The sequence below is a fragment of the Hyperolius riggenbachi genome, chromosome 7 (assembly GCF_040937935.1).
Source record: "Hyperolius riggenbachi isolate aHypRig1 chromosome 7, aHypRig1.pri, whole genome shotgun sequence".
Lineage (NCBI taxonomy): Eukaryota > Metazoa > Chordata > Amphibia > Anura > Hyperoliidae > Hyperolius > Hyperolius riggenbachi.
In genome coordinates this window covers 29,277,065-29,298,351 of record NC_090652.1, presented here as the reverse complement: position 1 = coordinate 29,298,351, position 21,287 = coordinate 29,277,065, and the positions used below count along the sequence as shown (strand labels likewise).

Here is a 21,287-nt window from a genome sequence, read left to right as displayed (position 1 = left end):
TCGTGCCGAGGAACCGCACGGATGTAACCCTAGAGACTTCGGTACCCCCAATGAAGACATTGCTGGCAGAGGACTCCCTATTTGTTTGTTCATTTGAACGAATAGGAATCTTTCTTTGAGAATTTCACGTTAGCCTTTGTGGGAAATGTAATATTTGAATTTAACTCTGAGCATTCATATTGCTTGACCACTCCCAGAGTTCAGCTAAAAACCATTGGAGCCAGAGCTTTCTGTCATGCTGCCCCAACCCTGTGGAATGCCTTGCCAAACTTAATCAAGACAGCTCCAACCCTGGACACATTTAGATCAAAGATGAAAGGCCACCTGTTTAGTCTGGCATTTATGATCACATAACTGTTCCCCTGTACACATCACTATGTACTGATCGAGGGCAAGCTTATGCGCTTTGGGTTCTCAGGGAGAAAAACGCTTTTCAAATGTTTTTGTTGTTGTTGTATTGCACTGTATGTAAGCCAAATAACTGCGTTGTTTACTTACATGTCGTTTACCATTGCAAATCGAAATATCAGCATATCTTTTCCTGTCCGCTGCCCCTCAGATAATCTTTCTCTTCTTCTTCTTCTCTTGCAGTTTTGTGATACGATGCCACTTTGTTCCCCTGCGCGGACATCCTGGGGCAAGGGGACCCCAATTCCTTCATCCTTCACATTCCCATGAGACACCAGCCAGAGACCTGAGGGAGAACCACCAGGATCTACAGAGCGAGAGAGAGTGCGTGTGAGTGCGAGTGGCGAAGACAGCGCATGCGGGTGTCTCTCAGAGACATTGTGACGGAGGGGTGTGAGATATTATTGTGTGTTTGCCAAGGACTGAGCGTGAGTGTGTCTTCTCATCTCATGTCACACCTTCACACCTACACACCCCCCGCACACACACAGCAACGACACACACACACAACACACACACACACAACACACACAGCACACACACATACACTCCCATACACACTAATTACGCACATGCACACACATACAGGCCTGTACTGCTAATAAGAACAGGAGATAAAAGCACATCACTGTAAACACACACTGCAATGTCACAGCAAACACACCACTCATGCCATATTCATGTACATAGCCCTCCAGTGATCTATAGAACGGTGCAAAAGCGACCCCTAGTGGCCACTGTGTGTACAGCAGGTGCATGAAATATTACTCTTCCTCACTATGCCCATCCATTAACCCCTCTCATGCCATCACTCATCGGTAACACAGCAGACCTGCAGGACACATGACTCACCCTCATCCTTCCCCTGCAGAGTCTCGCTCCCGCCCCCCCCCCATGCGCACTTACCCTCAGTGCAGTATGTGACCCCGCCTCCCTTCCCTATGTACGCTGGTCATGCGGAGGAGCGAGTCGGTCAGATTTAACGCCTGCAGAATCCCAGGAACCCTGCAGAGCGTTTCACCCTGACCGCCCCCCTCCGCCTCCAGTGCCCCTTGAAGACCTGCTATCTATACGTCTTATATCCAATGACTGTTAACTGTAATAATACGCACCTATGGTCCTGCATGAAGCCTGGTTTACATGCACGCAGGGGAGGGCAACGTGGTGTCCCCCCTCCCCCTCCTGCTAATCTGGTGAGGGGGTACAGTGGGAGGGTAACTTAATAGGAGGTGGATTTATTTTCCTATAGGAGAGAGAGGCAGCTGGCAGTTCCAAGAACCCCCCAAATCCTGGAGTTTACATCAACATTTCATATTTTACATCGCGATTTATGACAGAGATGGGCGCACAATTGCATCTTGCTGGTGTGGCAGGGCTAAAAGTCCCAGCATGCCGTGCAGTCACATCACCCATCATGCTGCGAGTAAGATCCACTAGCTTCCTGTCTGCTAGTGACAACTTGGAAATTGTTTATTCGGAATAGTTTAACGGTGTAACTGCAGAGATGGCAAGTAATTTGCTTCTGGACCAGACATGACCAGTGCACCCACTCAACACTCCAACTGCTCCTTTATATGCTACATGGAAGGTGTAGGCGGGGATTTTGCTATAGCGGAATGGAGCATGGCAACAGCTGTACAGCTGAAAGTAGCTTGGAAGACATATGAAGGCGGAGTTGGAGTGGTTAACAGCAGCAGGGCAGCAGTAGCAGAGCAGGAAGTGGCTGGGTGGACATATAAAGATGGAGGGTCTAGCTAAAGCAGGATGGCAGGAAGTGGCTGGGAAGACATATGAGGGTGGAGTTGGAGTGATTAGCAGGAGCAGAGAGGAGCAGGGCAGTAATATCAGAGCAGGGGGTGGCTGGGAAGACAAATTAAGGCGTCGTTGGCGTTTTTAGCAGGAGCGGAGTGGAGCAGGGAATCAGTAGCACAGCAGGAAGTGGCTGGAAAGACATATGAAGGATGAGTTGGAGTGTTTAGCAGGAGCAGGAAGTGGAGCAGGTCAGCAGTAGCAGAGCAGGAAGTGGGTGGGAAGTAGTGATGGGAATTCCGGCTCTTTTCAGAGAATCGACTCTTCTGAATCGGCTCCCATTAAAGAGCCGGCTCTTACGGCTCTGAATCGGCTCTTCATTAAATATCACTAAACACCACTCAGAATCGGAGTAAAAGCCCCGCCCCCGTCTCCATGACAATTCCAGACTGCTTCTCTGACTGGGGCAATCCCTCCTGCTACTGCTCTGCTCCGCCCCATACACTCCTACAAGCTGCAAGAGGAGGACTACATCTCCCAACATGCCTCAGCGCCCTTTATTGCAGAGCAAAGCAGAGCTCTGTGGGGCGGCTGAGGCATCGGCTCTTTTAAAACTGAGAACCGGCTCTTGTCGTTCGCAGCAAAGAGCCGGCTCTTAGAGCCGGCTCGTTCGCGAACGACCCATCACTAGTGGGAAGACATATGAAGGTGGAGATGGAGTAATAAGCAGGAGCAGAGTGGAGCAGGGCAGTGATAGCAGAGCAGGAAGTGGCTGAGAGGAAATTTAGATGCGCAGTTGGAGTATTTAGCAGGAGCAGAGTGGAGCAGGGCAGCAGTAGGAGAGCAAGAAGTGGCTGAGAGGATGTATAGAGGTGGAGTTGGAGTGTTTAGCAGTAGTCGAGGGGAGCAGGGCAGGAAGTGGTCGTTGTACAGAAATGCAGCTACTCTGCCTCTAGCTCTGTGTACACAACAAGAGGTGACACTTCCAAGCTTCAGAAGCAAAATCAGTACAACATAACTGCTTTACCGACAGGAAGGGAGTTGGAATCTGCTTAATATCTATTTATTTTATCATCACAGTAAACTCCAAAGAAGTTAACTTCAAAATATTGTTTTTAAAAGTTTTTGATATGAACAACACAGTGATTTTTGCACAATGTACTTAAATATCCTACTTTTTTTTATCACCCATTGAACAGCCTGATTTCCTGGTATGCACCAAATTTGCCTGACGTCCCATTTAAAGGGTAGCTGCAGTGACACCCGAAACTTCAGTATTGGTCTGCTGACTGGTAGCTGGTTTGTTGTCTGCCTGCCCACTGATTTAGGTATTCTATGTTATAGAGAGACCACTGCAGCGGGGTAACACCATAGCTGGGTTATATAATGATGTGGCGAGTGATGGAAACAGCAGATTTTATTGAGAGAGAGGTGTCCTCAAGAGAAGTTAGACGACGGCTAGAGAAGAACCATTAAAGGACCACTATAGCAAAAAAATTAAATACATGTAAACAAATACAAATAAGAAACATGTTTCTCCCAGAGTAAAATGAGCCATAAATTACTTTTCTCCTATGTTGCTGTCACTTACAGTAGGTAGTACAAATCTGACAAAGCAGACAGGTTTTGGACTAGTCCATCCTCTTATGGGGGATTTTTAGTATTTTGTTTATTCTTTACAAAAGCAATTCCTGGAAGGAATGTCTACAGAGATGCAGCCTGCTCCCCCCCCCCCCTTCTTTTTACCTGTTTGTACACCTTTTTTTTAGCAGTTGGAATGAGCAACTACCATTCACAAAGTGCTTTTGAACATAAAGAAAACCCTGAGAATCCCCCATGAGGAGATGGGTCAGTACAAAACCTGTCAGTTCTGAGGATTTTCATTAGCTGTTGTAAGTGACAGCAACATAGGAGAAAAAAGTAATTTATATCTCATTTTACTCTGGAAGTACTGTACTTCTTTGTTTACTGTATTTTCAATTTTTTCGCGATAGTATTCCTGTAACTTCTGAGGTTTCAGTTTTAGGTGGGGTTGGAAAAGAGGAAGCAGATTAAATATCCTTTGAGTTATTTGGCTTTTTCGTGGCTGATTGCTGATTGGACGCTCTAAGTTGCTGTACTCTCAGTTTGCGATTATTTGCCTTATTAAACCGCTAAAGTATATTTCAGTGCTACACAAACATGGGGGGGAATAGATCAATTAAGCCCGGAGATGTTTACAAGTAATTGGAAGGATTGTTAACACATAACATTGCACTGCTCCTTCTGGAAAATAGGATATTCTGAGATTTTTCACTCCGGGCAAGAATCTCAACGCCCAAAAAAAGAAAAAGAAAAAAAAAGATAAAATACTATTTTGCTGCCCATCACGACCAATCAGATTCTTGCTATTTAAGAATAGTTATTGAAATGCAAATAATTGTGAGTTGATGCAGGGCTATGCACATTTGTAATGCAAATTTATGCTAAAATGGACCAATCGAATTTTACCTCAGCAGGATTTGATTGGTTCATGTTCAAGCTGCATACATTTGCATACAAAATTTGCATAATGCTGCATCAACTTGAAATTATTTGCACCTCTTTGACCATCACTACTTGCTATAATTTACCATGTGCACTTGAAGGATACCTGAGGTGACATGTGACATGGTGAGATAGACATGTGTATGTACAGTACCTAGCACACAAATAACTAGGCTGTGTTCCTTTTTTTCTTTCTCTGCCTGAAAGAGTTAAACATCAAGTATGTAAGTCAGTCAGGACTGGGTCAGACTGCAGTGTGACCCTCACTGATAAGAAATTACAACTATAGAACACTTTCCTAGCAGAAAATGGCTCCTGAGAGCAGGAAAGAGATAAAAAAGGGCCGATAGTCCATAGATTTTAGCTCTTTCATACTTCAATGAATGTGTCATTGAGCAAAAACAATAAAACAGTAAACACTTATAATATAAAATAAAACTGTGGAATATCTTAAAGTGTCATTTTTAGGAGAAGGAAGATAGATACAATTGTTTGTTTTATTAGTTTATTTTCACCTCTGGTGTCCTTTAAAGTGTACAAGAGGTGAACCTAAAGATCAAAATTAGATACTTGCCTGAGAAGAGGAAAGACTCTGGATCTTGCAGAGGTTTCCTGGGTCCTCCTGGCCTCCACCATTGCTGCACGTTGACCCCAAAAAGAATCCAACAAGAGTTTGTCGGATGTGGTACCTGGCAGCGCTTTATGCATGAACAGGAGCGCGGTCATGACCATAAATGGAGTCCTGGACAGCAGCAGTGGTCTACAGGAGGACGTGGGAAGTCTCTGGAGGATCTTTGGTAAGTATCTAACTTTTGTATTTAGATTCGCCTCGGGTTCTCTTTAAGGTGTAACTGCAACTATAAAAGGCATTTTGATTCAATACTAGGAGGTGTCCAGTATCTGATAAACATAAGTTTAAAAACCATTTAAAATGGATTTCAAGAGTTGGCCTTACCTCAAAAAAAAAATTAAAAAAAGGTCACACCTGGTTATTCATAAAACAATGGTCTTTATTGCACACCAGTTTCGTGAGTCACTCTCACTTCCTCAGGACAATTGGTTTTGATTTGGCAATTCCCTGGAGCTGGAGCACCTATAGAAGAAAACTTGCCTAACTGTTCAAAGTGACACCTCATGAGTTAAGCTACGTACACACTTTGGATCACCCCAAATGATTTTTAGACATCATTTAAGACAGAATCTGGTGTACGAGTGCTGTACAGACATGGTATTTGGCTACTGAATGGACAAAATATGGAAGGAGAAAGCTGAGGACTTGCAAGCAGCACCATGCTTTGGCGATTTCCTTTCATGTTCCTGTAGGAATGTTTGAAGTTTGGAAAAAACGATCTGTCCAATCAGAAGATGCCAGAGATGTTGGGAGAGGAACAACTGATCACTGTTTAAATTTTTGGGCAAGATGATCAGGGAAAATCGATTTGACAGAGAAAAATCTAAAGTGTGTAGTTAGCTTAAGTCAATTACATATTTCGTGGCTATGAAAACTGGTACCTTCCACTGCTATCATATTGCAGGCTGCAAAGAGTCCTAGACTCCCTAACACTGCTATTGCCTATTGAACACCCCTAGTGGCTGCAGCTCAAGCGCTTTGAGTACACCAGGAGAAATGTGCAACGCAAATGTTCTGTGTCTTGCCTTATTTCCATACACTAGCCACTTCCTGCACTCTACTCTTACTAAACTCAATAAAAACCACTTGTACGAAGACTACTCACAGCATAACCATCCATCCATCTGCTCAGTGCTCTCCTAGTACAGTCTGCCAGTCCAGTCCTGATATCCCTTCTTCAGCTAGAAAATATGTCACTAGTTGCATAAGGAGTAGCTGAGCGAAGTGGCAGGCTGTACTAGGAGAGCACTGAGCAGATAGATGGGATGGCTGGCTACACAGTAAGTAGTTAAAGTGTACCAATTACCAAAGTTAGATACTTCAGTAAGGAGAGGCCTCTGGATAGTCCAGAGCAGCCTTTCTCAACCTTTCTACCCTGGAGGAACCCTGCAAATAACTTTGGGATCTCAAGGAACCCCTGCTAACAATTTTTTGATCTCGAGGAACCCCTGCATTTATTTTGCAGGAGGCGTGGTCTTTAAAAGTATGTGTGGCTGTTTATTTTACTATCCCCTATTACAGTGCCACTCATTATAGTGTCTCCTGACCGCCCAATTTAGTGCTTCTTGTTACAGTACCCCCTATTATAATGTGCTCTATCATACTTCCCCCATGATGTGGGAAAATGCCAGGGAACCCCTGCAGAGTGCTCAGGGAACCCTGGTTGAGAAAGCCTGGTCCAGAGGCTTCTCCCATCCTCCTCGAGCTTGCTGTTCCAGTGCTGGGACCCTCTGAACCTATTCAAAATAGGTTCGTGCAGCCGGACTCCTCTCCGCGTACGAGCAGGAGCCGAACTGCGTTGTGCAATGACGGTCCGCGCCTGTGCAGGGTAACAGTAAAAAAGGGCGCAGGAGCCTAGTGGACAAATCGGGCGCCGCCATTCACTCCCATAATAAATATCGTTTAATGGGCGCCCGATAGGAAAAAAGGGCGCCGGAGAAAAATAACGTTTTAAAAGCGGCGCCCGGAGACTTAATGTTTTATTACTGCTTCTCATGATTACACATTATTTAATGTTTATACATTTTTTAATATTATTTTTAAACGAAAAACAGTACAATATTTTTTTCAAACATTATTTTTAAACGAAAAACAGTACAATTTTTTTTTTTAACATTATTTTTAAACGAAAAAACCGCACAATATGTTTTTGAAACTTTATTAATGCTTATCACAGGGGGGTCTTAGGTTTAGGCACCAACAGGGGGGTCTTAGGTTTAGGCACCAACAGGGGGGTCTTAGGTTTAGGCACCACCAGGGGGGTCTTAGGTTTAGGCACCAACAGGGGGGTCTTAGGTTTAGGCACCAACAGGGGGGTCTTAGGTTTAGGCACCACCAGGGGGGTCTTAGGTTTAGGCACCAACAGGGGGGTCTTAGGTTTAGGCACCAACAGGGGGGTCTAGGGGTTAGGGGTAGGTACAGGGAGGGTTACTTAGGCACCAACAGGGGGGGTCTTAGGTTTAGGCATCAACAGGGGGGTCTAGGGGTTAGGGGTAGGTACAGGGAGGGTTACTTAGTAATTTTTTTTTAACCGTTCTTATACGTTTCACTATTTAAACGAAAGATTAACGTTTTTACAATTGCCGATTTAATGCACATTATTTAATGATTTATAACTTTATAAAACATTAATTTTAACGAAATACAGTACAATACATTTTTAAACGTTATCCATGCTTATCGTTTAAAACCCGCGCCCTTTTTTCCCAGCGCCCCTTTTTAACGTACGCCCTGTGCAGTGGTATGAGGTCACATGGCTTTCTTTCTCTGTGCATAAGCAGCTTTGTGCTATTGTGCAGGTGTGGGCCGTCAGTGCGCTTGTACAATGTGGCAGCCGCCATACACGGACTGGAGCGCGGTCATGAAGCATAAGAGATTTCTGGCAAGCATCGATGGACTGAAGGAGCATCTTAGGAGCCTCAGGATCATCCAGCTTTCCTCTACTGAAGCTTTCTTCTACTGAGGTAAGTATCTAACTCTCCCCTTTTTTTTTTATTCTCACAGGTTCTCTTGTGAATGGTTGTGAATGGTGAATGGTAAGATTTAGCAGGAGCAGAGTAGTGCAGGGCAAGTTGGAGTGATTAGCAACAGGGCGGCGGGGACAAAGATACCTTAAAGCGGAATATAACCCTGCATTTCAACTTTGCTCTAAAACATTATTTACAGCATATTATATGCAACCAGCATTTTTTTTTTTACTAGACCAGCATTGGAAGGGTTACACACAGAGCTTTAAAGTTCCGTGGAGAGAAATGCTGCTGCAGCCGAAGTTTAGATAGATACATTTAAGTAAACACAATGTAACAAGTGAGGAATGTGACTCACTCTCTCTCTGTGTCCGGGAGCTCCTACACAGTCAGAGTGTGTGTCACATTTCACACTTGTTACATTGTGTTTACTTAAATGTATCTATCTAAACTTCGTCTGCAGCAGCATTTCTCTTCACGGAACTTTAAGGGCCCTTTTCCACTAGAGCGATTGTGATTGCTGAATCGCAAAATCGCAAATCGCTAGTGATTTTTAAATCGCTAGAGTTGTTACTTTATCATAGAAATCACGAGAAGTATTTTCCACTACAGTGATTCGATTTGGAAATCGCTAATCGCAAATCGCAATCGCTTGCTGGAGCGATTTTTACAATGATAATGCAATGCAAATGAAAATCACAAATCGCAATCGCATAACACAATTAATGAAAAATCGCAATCGCAATCGCTGGCGTTTGTGATTTGTGATTGCGATTGCTAGTGGAAAAGGGCCCTGAAGCTCTGTGTGTAACCCTTCCAATGCTGGTCTAGTAAAAAAAAAAATGCTGGTTGCATATAATATGCTGTAATGTTTTAGAGCAAAGTTGAAATGCTGGGTTATATTCCGCTTTAAGGTGAAATGTGGCCCAAGGCAAGTAATGACGTGCGCCCACCCTTGATGGCCACCTGGCTTTTTTGGCATGATTTGTTGGGGGCTAGCATAAACCGGGACTCGAGACTCTCTCCAGGCCCTAGGCACTTGCCTAAGTTGCCTTATGAATGATCTAGGTGGAGCAGGTAAATGGCTTTCCTACGGAAATGGTGGCTCTTTGCAGCTCCTACATGCAAACAGCGGGAGGTGCTAATGGTGTCCTACCCAGTTTTCACAAGCAAAACCAGAAATCCAATCCATTTGGAATGTTGATGAGGTTGGAATTTTGAACACGTGCGCAAAAAATGTCTCGTCTTCCTTGCAGTTACACTTTAAAGTGTGTCGGTAGCAATCTGTTGGGAACAATGCTACACTTACCACTCACTGTAACGGTGCCTGTTTGTGTTTAGTAGACCTTTGTATAGCCCAGGAGGTGTGCTTAGCATTCAACACTGAAATAGCACAAGATTTGCTGCTTTGATTTGCGGCACCTACTGGGGCGACCTTGACGGATCCAGGACCCCCTGTGCCCCCTGCTACGCTCCGCTGGCTGCCTCTCCTGCCTCGAGGTTCTTGTTTTTTCTTTGTATTCCTGTTGTGGGGTGGGTTACAGGGGGTATTGAGAATGTATTTTTATTACACTATGTTCTTGCAGGAAAACAAAATGATTAGTAAGAAGAGCATGTCACGTGATCCAACAATGTTTGTATATTCTACACATTTTTTGTATGAACTGAGCATGATACCAAATAAAATATTTATGCATGAATTGGCGGGCCTCCTGTCCTGTGTTGTGCCAGCGCTAGCTGTGTCTGTGTAGGCGGATCAGTCTGGGAGATGGATGCAAGGTTTGTGCTGCCAGTGATCGTAGACCGGCCAAGATGTGCTCGAGTTGATTGGCAGTGTACACATCATCATCATTATTATTGGGAGCGGTGTTCTCTGAGATTTTTTCGGAACACTAGGTAACCGCCAGATTACAGGCAGGAAACTGAGAACAGCTGCCAGAAATGGACCAGCATGCGGCGCCACACCTGCCAGTAACTGCCTGCTCTCAGCAATCGCTCGACAAAACAACACGGAGGGCTGGTTCACACTTGGGGTGATTGGGGGCTAGTCTCCTTGAGGGGACCCAGCAGGAAACCTCATAGGGAAATTTTGGTAACCTGATGGACAGGAAGCAGGAAATTTGGTTGCCCGTGGCATTCGATGTTTATCGGGCGGCCAAATTACCCCTCCATACCATTATTTCAATGGGCGCCTATGGCGGCACCCGAAAAATTACGTCTTTAATTTTTTGGGGGCGGCGGGGGAGCGATTGGCAGTGGGTGGTGGTGGATGAGGATAGGCATGGGGTGGGGCTGGTAAAGGTTAGGTGTGGGGTGTGGTTAAGGTTAGGCATGTGGGTGGTTAAGGTTAGGCATCAGGTAGGGTGATTGTGCCAGGGGCAGTTAGGGTTAGGTTGGGTGTTCGTGTGGGGCGGAGTAGTTAGGGTTGGGTGTCAGGTAGGGTTAAGGATCAGGAAGGGTGTCTGTGCGGGGGTGGGGTGGGGCGGGCAGTTAGGGTTAGTCATCGGTGGTAGGATTCTGTGTGAGAGTAAGGTTAGGTTTAGCTATGGGAAAATATCGGTATTTAATACCCAAATTCTACTATTGGCTTTCCTGGCCACCCAAATTTCCAGCCTTTTATCACATACGCCCCTCTCGAAACATTAGGTTCTGGATAGGTCTGAGCCACCCTTCAAAACTTTGGATGGGCATGCCCCCAATATAGGTAGCTTGGTATAGGTGCACTCAGTACAGATAACCAGGTATAGGTGCCCCCAGTATAGATAGCCAGATATAGGTTACCCCAGTATAGGTAGCTTGGTATAGGTGCCCCCAGTATAGGTAGCTTGGTATAGGTGCCCCCAGTATAGGTAGCCAGGTATAGGTGCCCCCAGTATAGGTAGCTTGGTATAGGTGCCCCAGTATAGGTAGCTTGGTATAGGTGCCCCCAGTATAGGTAGCTTGGTATAGGTGCCCCCAGTATAGGTAGCCAGGTATAGGTGCCCCCAGTATAGGTAGCTTGGTATAGGTGCCCCAGTATAAGTAGCTTTGTATAGGTGCCCCCAGTATAGGTAGCCAGGTATAGGTGCCTCCGGTGTAGCTAGCCAAGTATAGATACCCCCAGTATAGATAGCCAGGTATAGGTGCCCCCAGTATAGGTAGCCAGGCACAGGTGCCCTCAGTATATATAGCCAGTTATAGGTGCCCCAGGGTGAGGAGGGAGCAGGGGGCACACAGAGCGGCAGGTAACCGTACCACTCCACGTATAAAAAAACAAACAAAAACAATTTAACTAGTGGCCTGTAAGTGCTGCAGGCTGATTTATTTTAGAAAATTGAATTTTATTTTTTACTTGCGATATTTGTTTGCTACTAAGTAGCATGGATAGGAGGGGGCTGACATGTCAGAATTGTGCACATTTTGCTGCGTAGCGTGAAACCACACACTTACAGCACATAATAAAATAATAGTTTAATAAGTCAATGGGCCACTTGCGATTAGGGATCTTTTTTGCTGTTCTGCGAGTTTCCGATTTTGTGTTTCCTACGCTTTAAGAATCTTTGAAAAAGTACCAAAACGTAGGTGAAAAAATTCTGTCAAAATGATTCTGAGCATCTTTTTTTTTCTTGCTGGTGGCTTAAAGAGACTCTGAAGTCTTGCAAAAATGTAATAGCGATTTCAGCCACGGGGATGCAGCGTTTCAGGTAGGGCATTAAGCCCCATCTACACCATGGGACATTGAAGCGATCCGGCGGCTCGATTAGCCGCCGGATCGCCTCTTCCGCGTGCCCGCCGCGTCCCCGCTCGCCGCGCGTGCGCCGCATTCGATTCCCCGCTCGTGCCCGCTCGTCCCCGCCGGCGCCGCTTATCTCCCGCACGATTCCCTGCCATTGTCCCCTCGCAGGGGCAAATCCAGGATTTCCAAGGGGGGGGGGGGTTCCTGAAAGTGGCGTGTGGGCGTGGCCAAAATATGGTGTGGGTGGAGCCAAATACTAGCAGTTTCTAGGCTAAATTGCACCCAGGGTGAGGGCATAAAATGCGCCCCCAACCTGGAGACAGGTATAGGTGCCTGCAGTATAGGTAGCAGTATAGGTAGCCAGCTATAGGTCCCCCCCAGTATAGGTAGCCCATATAGTTGCCCCCAGTATAGGTTAGATAGGGATATGCCCCCCAGTATAGGTTAGATAGGGCTATGCCCCCCAGTATAGGTTAGATAGGGCTATGTCCCCCAGTATAGGTTAGATAGGGATATGCCTTCCAGTATAGGTTTGATAGGGATATGCCCCCCAGTATAGGTTAGATAGGGCTATGCCCCCCAGTATAGGTTAGATAGGTATATGTCCCCCAGTATAGGTTAGATAGGTATATGTCCCCCAGTATAGGTTAGATAGGTATATGTCCCCTAGTATAGGTTAGATAGGTATATGTCCCCCAGTATAGGTTAGATAGGTATATGCCCCCCAGTATAGGTTAGATAGGTATATGCCCCCCAGGATAGATTAGATAGGTATATGTCCCCCAGTATAGGTTAGATAGGTATATGCCCCCCAGTATAGGTTAGATAGGTATATGCCCCCCAGTATAGGTTAGATAGGTATATGCCCCCCAGGATAGATTAGATAGGTATATGCCCCCCAGTATAGGTTAGATAGGTATATGCCCCCAGTATTGGTTAGATAGGTATATTCCCCCCAGTATAGGTTAGATAGGTATATGCCCCCAGTATAGGTTAGATAGGTATATGCCCCCCAGTATAGGTTAGATAGGTATATGCCCCCAGTATAGGTTAGATAGGTATATGCCCCCCAGGATAGATTAGATAGGTATATGCCCCCCAGTATAGGTTAGATAGGTATATGCATCAGCGGCTCGATTGATAAGGAGCATCGCGGCCGCATCTACGCGTGTAGATGCGGCTTTAGTGCTAATAAAGTTACTTAAGTAAAAACGTGTTGGTTTTTTTTTGAAACTTCAGAGTCTCTTTAAAGGACAATTTATTGACACGGTGTGAAAAGACCTTGTAGGAGAAAAAGTTAATTGCATGTGGGTCTATGTCTTGAAACTTGTGTGTTCAAAGGCCCAGTTTCATAATACTTGTCAATCAGCCAATTGTTTTTCTCTTTGAGGTTCGGTTCCCTGCTGCTCCTGTCAGCTACTTAAAAAAGAGGCCTCACTGCTACAGGCATCCAATTACTACTGCATAGGGTTTAACTGAAAGTGAGTTTAACACAGTGCAGTGAACCACAGTGAGAAATAGTTTATTATTACAGGTAGGACAAGGTGATGAGATAAACATGAATTTTATAAACACCCTGGGGAAGGGTTCCGGGAGGATTCAATGCTTCATTACATACTGAGCATGGAGGCATGGGCGAGAAGATAAGACTCTATAGAGCTCTAGTGCTGGCCACAGAGAGTTAAGCTCACAGCTGCAGAGGTGGGCGGGTTCAGGGGAACTGTTCTGTGCTGGGAAAGCAACACCCGCTTTCTTGGCAGCTACCTGTTTTGTTCATTTGGATCAATAAAATTACAGAGATGGTTCACTAGGCTTAATTTCCTCACCTCCTTCTTTAAGCCACTATGACGCCCGGTAATCCGGGCAGTAGCGGCTTTCTGCTCATGTGCACACCCCACCGCCGTGCTTCCATCCCCTGGAGCGTTCTGCGCCTGTGCAGTAGTACTGAGCAGGTGCACAACACTCCAGAGGACAAGAGTGCGGTGGGGGCGCACGCGGCCGAGCCACACATGTGCAGAAGCCCTCCACTGACTGGATTACCGGGAGTCATACCGCCAGAGTTGAGGGGCTGAAGAGGGTGGCGAAGGACTCAGTGCTGCTCATGAGGTTGGAGGAAGCCCCAGGTAAGTATAAATTAGCAATAGCATACCAGAGGCTCGATTCACAGTAATAACTGTTATCACGCTGTGAAAAGTGGTTCGTGCGAAATTTAGCATGAAAACGGTTTTCATGCACAAAAATTTGCGTTCGCGTGATAACGTGAATTTATGGCACGTTAGCGTTCTACGTTCGTGCGATACATTTGGGTTATCGCGCGAAAGTGAATTTTTGCACGCGATAACCGGTTTTCACAACCGTGATAACAGTTATAAAGGCTTTGTGAATCAAGCCCCATGTCTGATACACTTTAACCTCACCATTGAGTGTTTTTTCCTGAGAGGAGATAAATTTACATTTATCTTGTCTATTTTCAACATGTTTTTAATAATTTCCTTTCACATTGGTGCCTCTGAACCAGGGGTGGACATACGGCCGTGCAGGCCGTGCCGCCGCACGAGGGCCCCTGAAGTTCCGTTTTCTTCAGGGGCCCATTAAGTATTTTATTTATTTTTTTTATATTTTTTTTTTATTTTATTATTTTATTCCCGGGGGGGCCCCCCGACTCCTATCCTCCCTCCCTCCCTCACCTCGGGGGGCCCCCCTCCCGATATGCGCGGCGGGAGAGCGAGCGAGCGGCAAATGCAGGAAGGGCTCTCCAGGCATCCGCTAGAGGCCCAGCCGCTTGGTCTCCAATATGTCTCCAGTTGGAGACATATTGGAGACTCAGCGGCTGGGCCTCTAGCGGATGCCTGGAGAGCCCTGAAGACTTCCTGCATTTGCCGCTCGCTCTCCCGCCGCGCATATCGGGAGGGGGCCCCCCGAGGTGAGGAAGGAAGGGAGGGAGGGAGGATAGGAGTCGGGCCCCCCACCCGGATAGCTACCCACCCGGCTACCTAACCACCTACCCACCCGGCTACCTACCTACCCACCCACCAGGCTTCCTATCTACCCACCCGACTACCTAACCACCCACCAGGCTTCCTACCTACCTACCCACCCGGCTACCTACTCACCCACCAGGCTTCCTACCTAACCACCCACCCAACTACCTAACCACCCACCCGGCTACCTACCCACCCGGCTACCTACCCACCCACCAGGCTTCCTACCTAACCACCCACCCAACTACCTAACCACCCACCCGGCTACCTACCCACCCGGCTACCTACCCACCCGGCTACCTACCTACCTACCCGGCTACCTACCTAACCACCCACCCGGCTACCTACCTAACCACCCACCCGGCTACCTACCTAACCACCCACCCGGCTACCTACCGGGCTAGTTACCAACCCACCCACCAGGCTACCTACCCACCCACCCGGCTACCCGGCTACCTACCTAACCACCCACCCGGCTACCTACCTAACCACCCACCTGGCTACCTACCTAACCACCCACCCGGCTACCTACCGGGCTAGTTACCAACCCACCCACCAGGCTACCTACCCACCCACCAGGCTACCTACCTACCCACCCACCAGGCTACCTACCCACCCACCAGGCTTCCTACCTACCCACCCGGCTACCTACCTACCCACCAGGCTACCTACCCACCCACCAGGCTACCTACCTACCCACCCACCAGGCTACCTACCTACCCACCCACCAGGCTACCTACCTACCCACCCACCAGGCTACCTACCCACCCGGCTACCTACCCACCCACCAGGCTTCCTACCTACCCACCCGGCTACCTACCTAACCACCCATCCGGCTACCTACCTACCCACCCACCCGGCTACCCACCCACCAGGCTTCCTACCTAACCACCCACCCGGCTACCTACCTAACCACCCACCCGGCTACCTACCGGGCTAGTTACCAACCCACCCACCCGGCTACCCACGCACCCACCAGGCTACCTACCTACCCACCCACCGGGCTACCTACCTACCTACCGGGCTAGTTACCCACCCACCCACCAGGCTACCTACCCACCCGGCTACCTACCCACCCACCCACCAGGCTACCTACCCACCCACCCACCAGGCTACCAACCCACCCACTCACCCACCCACCCACCAGGCTACCAACCCACCCACCCACTCACCCACCCACTAGGCTACCTATCCACCCAACCACCCATGGGAGCTGCGCGCCGGATGGAGGCTGGGACAGGAGGTCTGCTGCTGCAGGTGAGTAAATGTTTTTGTTTTATTTATATTAGCAGGTGTATGTTCTGGGCAGGTCTGCCACATGATTGCATGTATTTTCTTCGCAAATCTGCCGACACGATTGCATGTATTTTCTGGGCATATCTGCCGACATGATTGCACGTATTTTCTGGGCATATCTGCCGACTTGTTTGCACGTATTTTCTGGGCATATCTGCCGACTTGATTGCATGTATTTTCTGGGCATATCTGCCGACTTGTTTGCACGTATTTTCTGGGCATATCTGCCGACTTGATTGCACGTATTTTCTGGGCATATCTGCCGACTTGATTGCACGTATTTTCTGGGCATATCTGCCGACTTGATTGCACATATTTTCTGGGCATATCTGCCGACATGATTGCACGTATTTTCTGGGCATATCTGCCGACATGATTGCACGTATTTTCTGGGCATATATGTGTATTTTCTTGAGAAAACCTGCACAATTATGTGAATTTTCTGGGGAAAGGGTCACCAAAACTTGGGCCCACTGTCTTTGCGTTGCACTTTTCAAGGGAACCTGAGGTGAGAATAATATTGAGGCTGCCATATTTCTCTCCTTTTAAGCAATACCAGTTGCCTGGCTGCCGTGCTGGTCCTCTGCCTCTTATTCTTTCAACCATAGACCCTGAACAAGCATGCAGCAGGTCAGGGGTTTCTGACAATATTGTCAGAACTGAGAAGATTAGCTGCATGCTTGTTGCTGGTGTAATTCAGTTTATTACTGCAGCCAAATAGATCAGCAGGGCCGCCAGGCAACTAGTATTGTTTAAAAGGAAATAAACCCTCACCCCGGGTTCGCTTTAAGTTACAGTTAGCTCCGCCCTCATCCGGTCATTGCCACGGCCATTTTTTTGCCGCGGCGCTACGCGCCGCAGGTTCTGTCCACTAATTTTTGCAAAGCGCGCCGCAGGTTGTAGCCACGCCCATATTTTGCCGCGGCGCGCTACACGCGCCGCAGGTCATAGGGGGCCCACAATTACAATTTTGCACGGGGGCCCACTGCTGGCTGTGTCCGCCACTGCTCTGAACCATGTACACCATCCTGAGGTAGCTGAGCTACTTGAGCACCTGAACAGATAATGGTAACACAAGGTGAATATGCAGAAGACCAGCTCAAACTGAGTGCAAGGAGAGCTTTGGTTGCTGGACTGCTGTTCTAGTTGTATGCATGTTGTAATTTCATCTGCCACATCTGGAAATGTAAAGATAATTTGGAATTTTATATTACAAGGTTTTCCAAACTTTTTAGACAAAGGGAAGGTCCACCATTCTTGAGATTGCTGGGGGGCCGAACTGGCAAAAACTAAAACTTTTCCTGATTGCCTCTTGGAAAATTAAATCTGCTATGCTTTCTCAAATAAAACATCTCCCATATGAACTTTTTGTCTTGGACTTCATAATTATTTCTCAAATTATTAAAAATATTCTCCACAGTTTTTGTGAAAAGATTGACGCAACAGAAATCCTTAATGCTACTTATTTCTTGTCATGGATATAGCGCCAATTTAAAATGTTTTTTACATGCAAACAGGGCCGGTTCTAGCTGCAATAGGGCCCCAGGGCAAATGTAACTTGGGGGCAGGGCTGGACTGGGCCACCAGGGAGATGGGGAAACCTCCGGTGGGCCCTTCTGTAGGCACCTCAGGTGGGCCCTTCTGTAGGCACAGAATTTAAATTCCATATGACATCCAAATTCCAAGACTCTGAATGAGTCTATTGTTAAGCCTCTTCCCTCCAGTGTTTGTGCCCAGCGCCTGATTGGCCCACCCGCAGTGATGTTGCAGCAGCAGGTGTGACTACGTAACTCTGCCCCCCCATGGTGCCATGCTGGGGTTGATGGGCAAACTGTGCGTCATGCGCTTATGTCACCGCATGATGACGTCAGTCGCAGTCTGAGCGTCTACTATCTATAAGAAGAGCTGAGCCTCTGCCACAAGGGTGGGGATCATTGGAAAGAGTGGAGAGGGAGCAAGGATGCGCCAGCCTGAATGCTAGAGCCAGGCCCAGGGATCGGAGGGTGGAACTGGATCAATTCAGTCAAGAAGACAGAATGAGGTTGGGAATGGGGTCATTGGGGTGATTAAAACTGAGGTGCAGAAAGCAGGCTGAAAAAGAAATGTGGTATAAGAAGTCAGGGACAACTTTAAGGGAAGGTCTGAGGTGTATAAAAAGCAAAAATCTACTTATCTGGAGCTTCCTCCAGTCCCTTGCAGCCGTCCTGTGCCCTCGCTGCAGCTCCGCCCCCTGCAGGTGGCCTGGGGTCCCCTCTGGTACAAAAGGCTTACTTACGCTCCTGCGTGCAGCTCACATAGTTGCGTTGATGTCATCCGGACTGTACTGCGTAGGCAGAGTAGTTCCGCACCTGCGCAGTACAGTCTGGATGACGTCAGTGTGACTTCGTGAGCTGGAGCGCAAGTAGATGCTGACCTGGTGAGGTCGGCATCTGAACCGGAGGGGACCGAGAGCCACCGGAGCTGCAGCGAGGGCACAGAACGTCTGCCAGGGGCTGGAGGAAGCCCCAGGTAAGTAGATTTTTACTTTTTTATGCATCTCGGACCTTCTCTTTAAACTGGGACTATTAAATTGGAATATTAAAATCAACAGAGTGCAAGTTTCCATTTCAGCTGTGTAACTTGTATAAAGTGCAATTTTGTGCATAAGAGGCATGTTACCATGATAGAGGATTAGCAGAGAGAGTTGGTGCAGCAGGGCACTTTCTGTGGTATTATGGTAACATGCTTCTCTTGCACAAAATTGCACTTTTATACACCTGAAACAAAACAATTTGCACTTTGTTGATTGTAATAATAAATCCAACTTGGCAGAGCCAGCTTGCCACTGTTGACTCTAAAGCTGGCCATACACTGGCCCGATTTGCCGCCGTTTCGACAGCAGATTCGATCACTGGGATCGAATCTGCTGCCAATCGTTCGCGCTACACGCCGAATTTCGATTTGTTTCGCCCGATCCCGTCGATCGCTCCGTGCGGAAAATTACCGTCGATCGCCCGCGGGTAGGGAGCGCGTCGCTAGCGGCGTTCGAGTGCCCGACGACCGACGCAATAGAGCGGCAATACATTACCTGCTCCGCCAGCGCGACTACCCCCGGTCACCGCTGCTCCGTCTATTGCTGGTCTCCGGCATGCTTCAGTTCCTCCTGCCCGGCAGGAATTTTAAACGGTAGAGGGCGCTCTACTGTTTAAACTTCCTGCCGAGCAGGAAGAAGTAAAGCATGCTGGACCTGGAGACCAGAGCGGAGACCTGGGGACTGGAGTCGCGCCGGCTGAGCAGGTAATGTATGCGGGCGGGGGGAGCGGCGGCAGCACCACCACCACCACAACAGATTGTGATCAGTTTCAGGCTGAAATCGGTTCACAATCTGTTTGCAGTAAAGGTGGCCATACGATCCCTCTCTGATCAGATTCGATCAGAGAGGGATCTATCTGTTGGTTGAATCTGATGGCAAATCGACCAGTGTATGGCTACCTTTATACCATATTACATTGTTCTTGAAACAGCCTGAGTAATCTAATCAATAAGGAGGTAATATAACCTGCCAGTAATTGATGTGCTGCTGCCCATGTAGTGGCGACTCATTATACATTTATACAGTATTTTTTGAGTCCTTTAAAAAAAATATAGTACAGCTAAGTCCTCTTTATCCGGAACTCGGGCACCGGCATGCCTGAGGTGGACAACAAGGACTGTGCTTTTGTTATGTGCAGAGGGTTTGTGCAGCAGAAGCAACTTACCTTACCAGCTTCCAGTGGCTTCCCTGTGTCCATGTACGGGCCCTGGCATGTTATGTGTGTGCGCTGTAAAAACAGCGCAGGAAATGTGGGCACAGCTGGTGCCACCATAGGCTGTAATAGGAATTACGGCTATATTGGCACTCAGGGCCCATTTACAGTTGGTACGCGTTAGAGTGTGTTAGTACGCGTTGGTGCACCTTTTTACCATAGCAGTGCATTGTGAAAAAGATTTCAGTTAAATCGTGTTAAGTGTGAAAGGTGCCATAGAAAAACATGGGCAGTTATAACTGAAAGAAAACTGATTTTCAAAGTAATGGCCATGTTTTCCTATGGCACCTTTCACACTTAAAGAGAAACTCCAACCAAGAATTGAACTTTATCCCAATCAGTAGCTGATACCCCCTTTTACATGAGAAATAGAATGATTTTCACAAACAGACCATCAGGGGGCGCTGTATGACTGATTTTGTGCTGAAACCACTCCCACTAGAGGCTCTGAATACCGCGGTACTCCTGGCAAACTGCCACAATGTAACAATGTTCACAGACAGGAAATGGCTGTTTAGAGCTGTCTAACAGCCAGAGCAGCTAGAAACAGCTACATAACCTGCCCACAGTAACAATGTCACCATGTAATACATGTCAGAATGTGAATCTGGGAGAGGAAAGATTTTACAATGAGCAAACACTGACTAAATCATTTATACATAATTATGGTCAAAATTAATTTCTATTACATTATTTTCAGTGGAGTTCCTCTTTAACGCGTTTTAACTGAAATCTTTTTCACAATGCACTGCTATGGAAAAAACGCGCACCAACGTGTACTAACGCACACTAACGTGTATCAACTGATTAAGTGTAAATGGGCCCTTAGTGAGTAATTTGGGCAACATCAAAAGACGGAGCACAATTTACCACAGAAACAGTGTAATTCAGCGTCCAGCAATAGCTGGAAGCCAAATTACATCTTACCCTCATTCATGGCCGCCTGGAGGAGGAATAGTAATTAACGCCACCGGGACTTGTGCAGGAGCAGGGTAAGCCGTATATCGGCTGTACCCTGCGCCCAAATCTCTCAGCGGCTGTTTAATAGATACGCCATTATGGGACCTGCTTCGAACACGATAAATCCAGCGCAGGAGACTTGGGCGCAGCCGGCGCCACCATAGGCCATAATAGGAATTACGGCTATAGCAGCGCAGAGGGAGTAACTTCGGCGCTGTCAGAAGACAGAGCTGAAGTTGCTTTTAAAACAATAATTCGGCTTCCAGCAAT

General features: G+C 47.2%; 1 protein-coding gene across 1 annotated transcript in view; it reads left to right on the top strand.

Moving 5' to 3' along the window:
* Positions 1-7,543, top strand: part of PRRT2 (proline rich transmembrane protein 2) — a 60,025-nt gene extending 52,482 nt beyond the window's left edge. The window contains exon 4 of the mRNA XM_068243804.1: positions 592-7,543. Within this exon, the coding sequence (XP_068099905.1) occupies positions 592-599 (8 nt within the window). The 3' untranslated portion in view covers positions 600-7,543. The remainder of the gene's footprint in view (positions 1-591) is intronic.
* Positions 7,544-21,287: the final 13,744 nt, after the last annotated feature.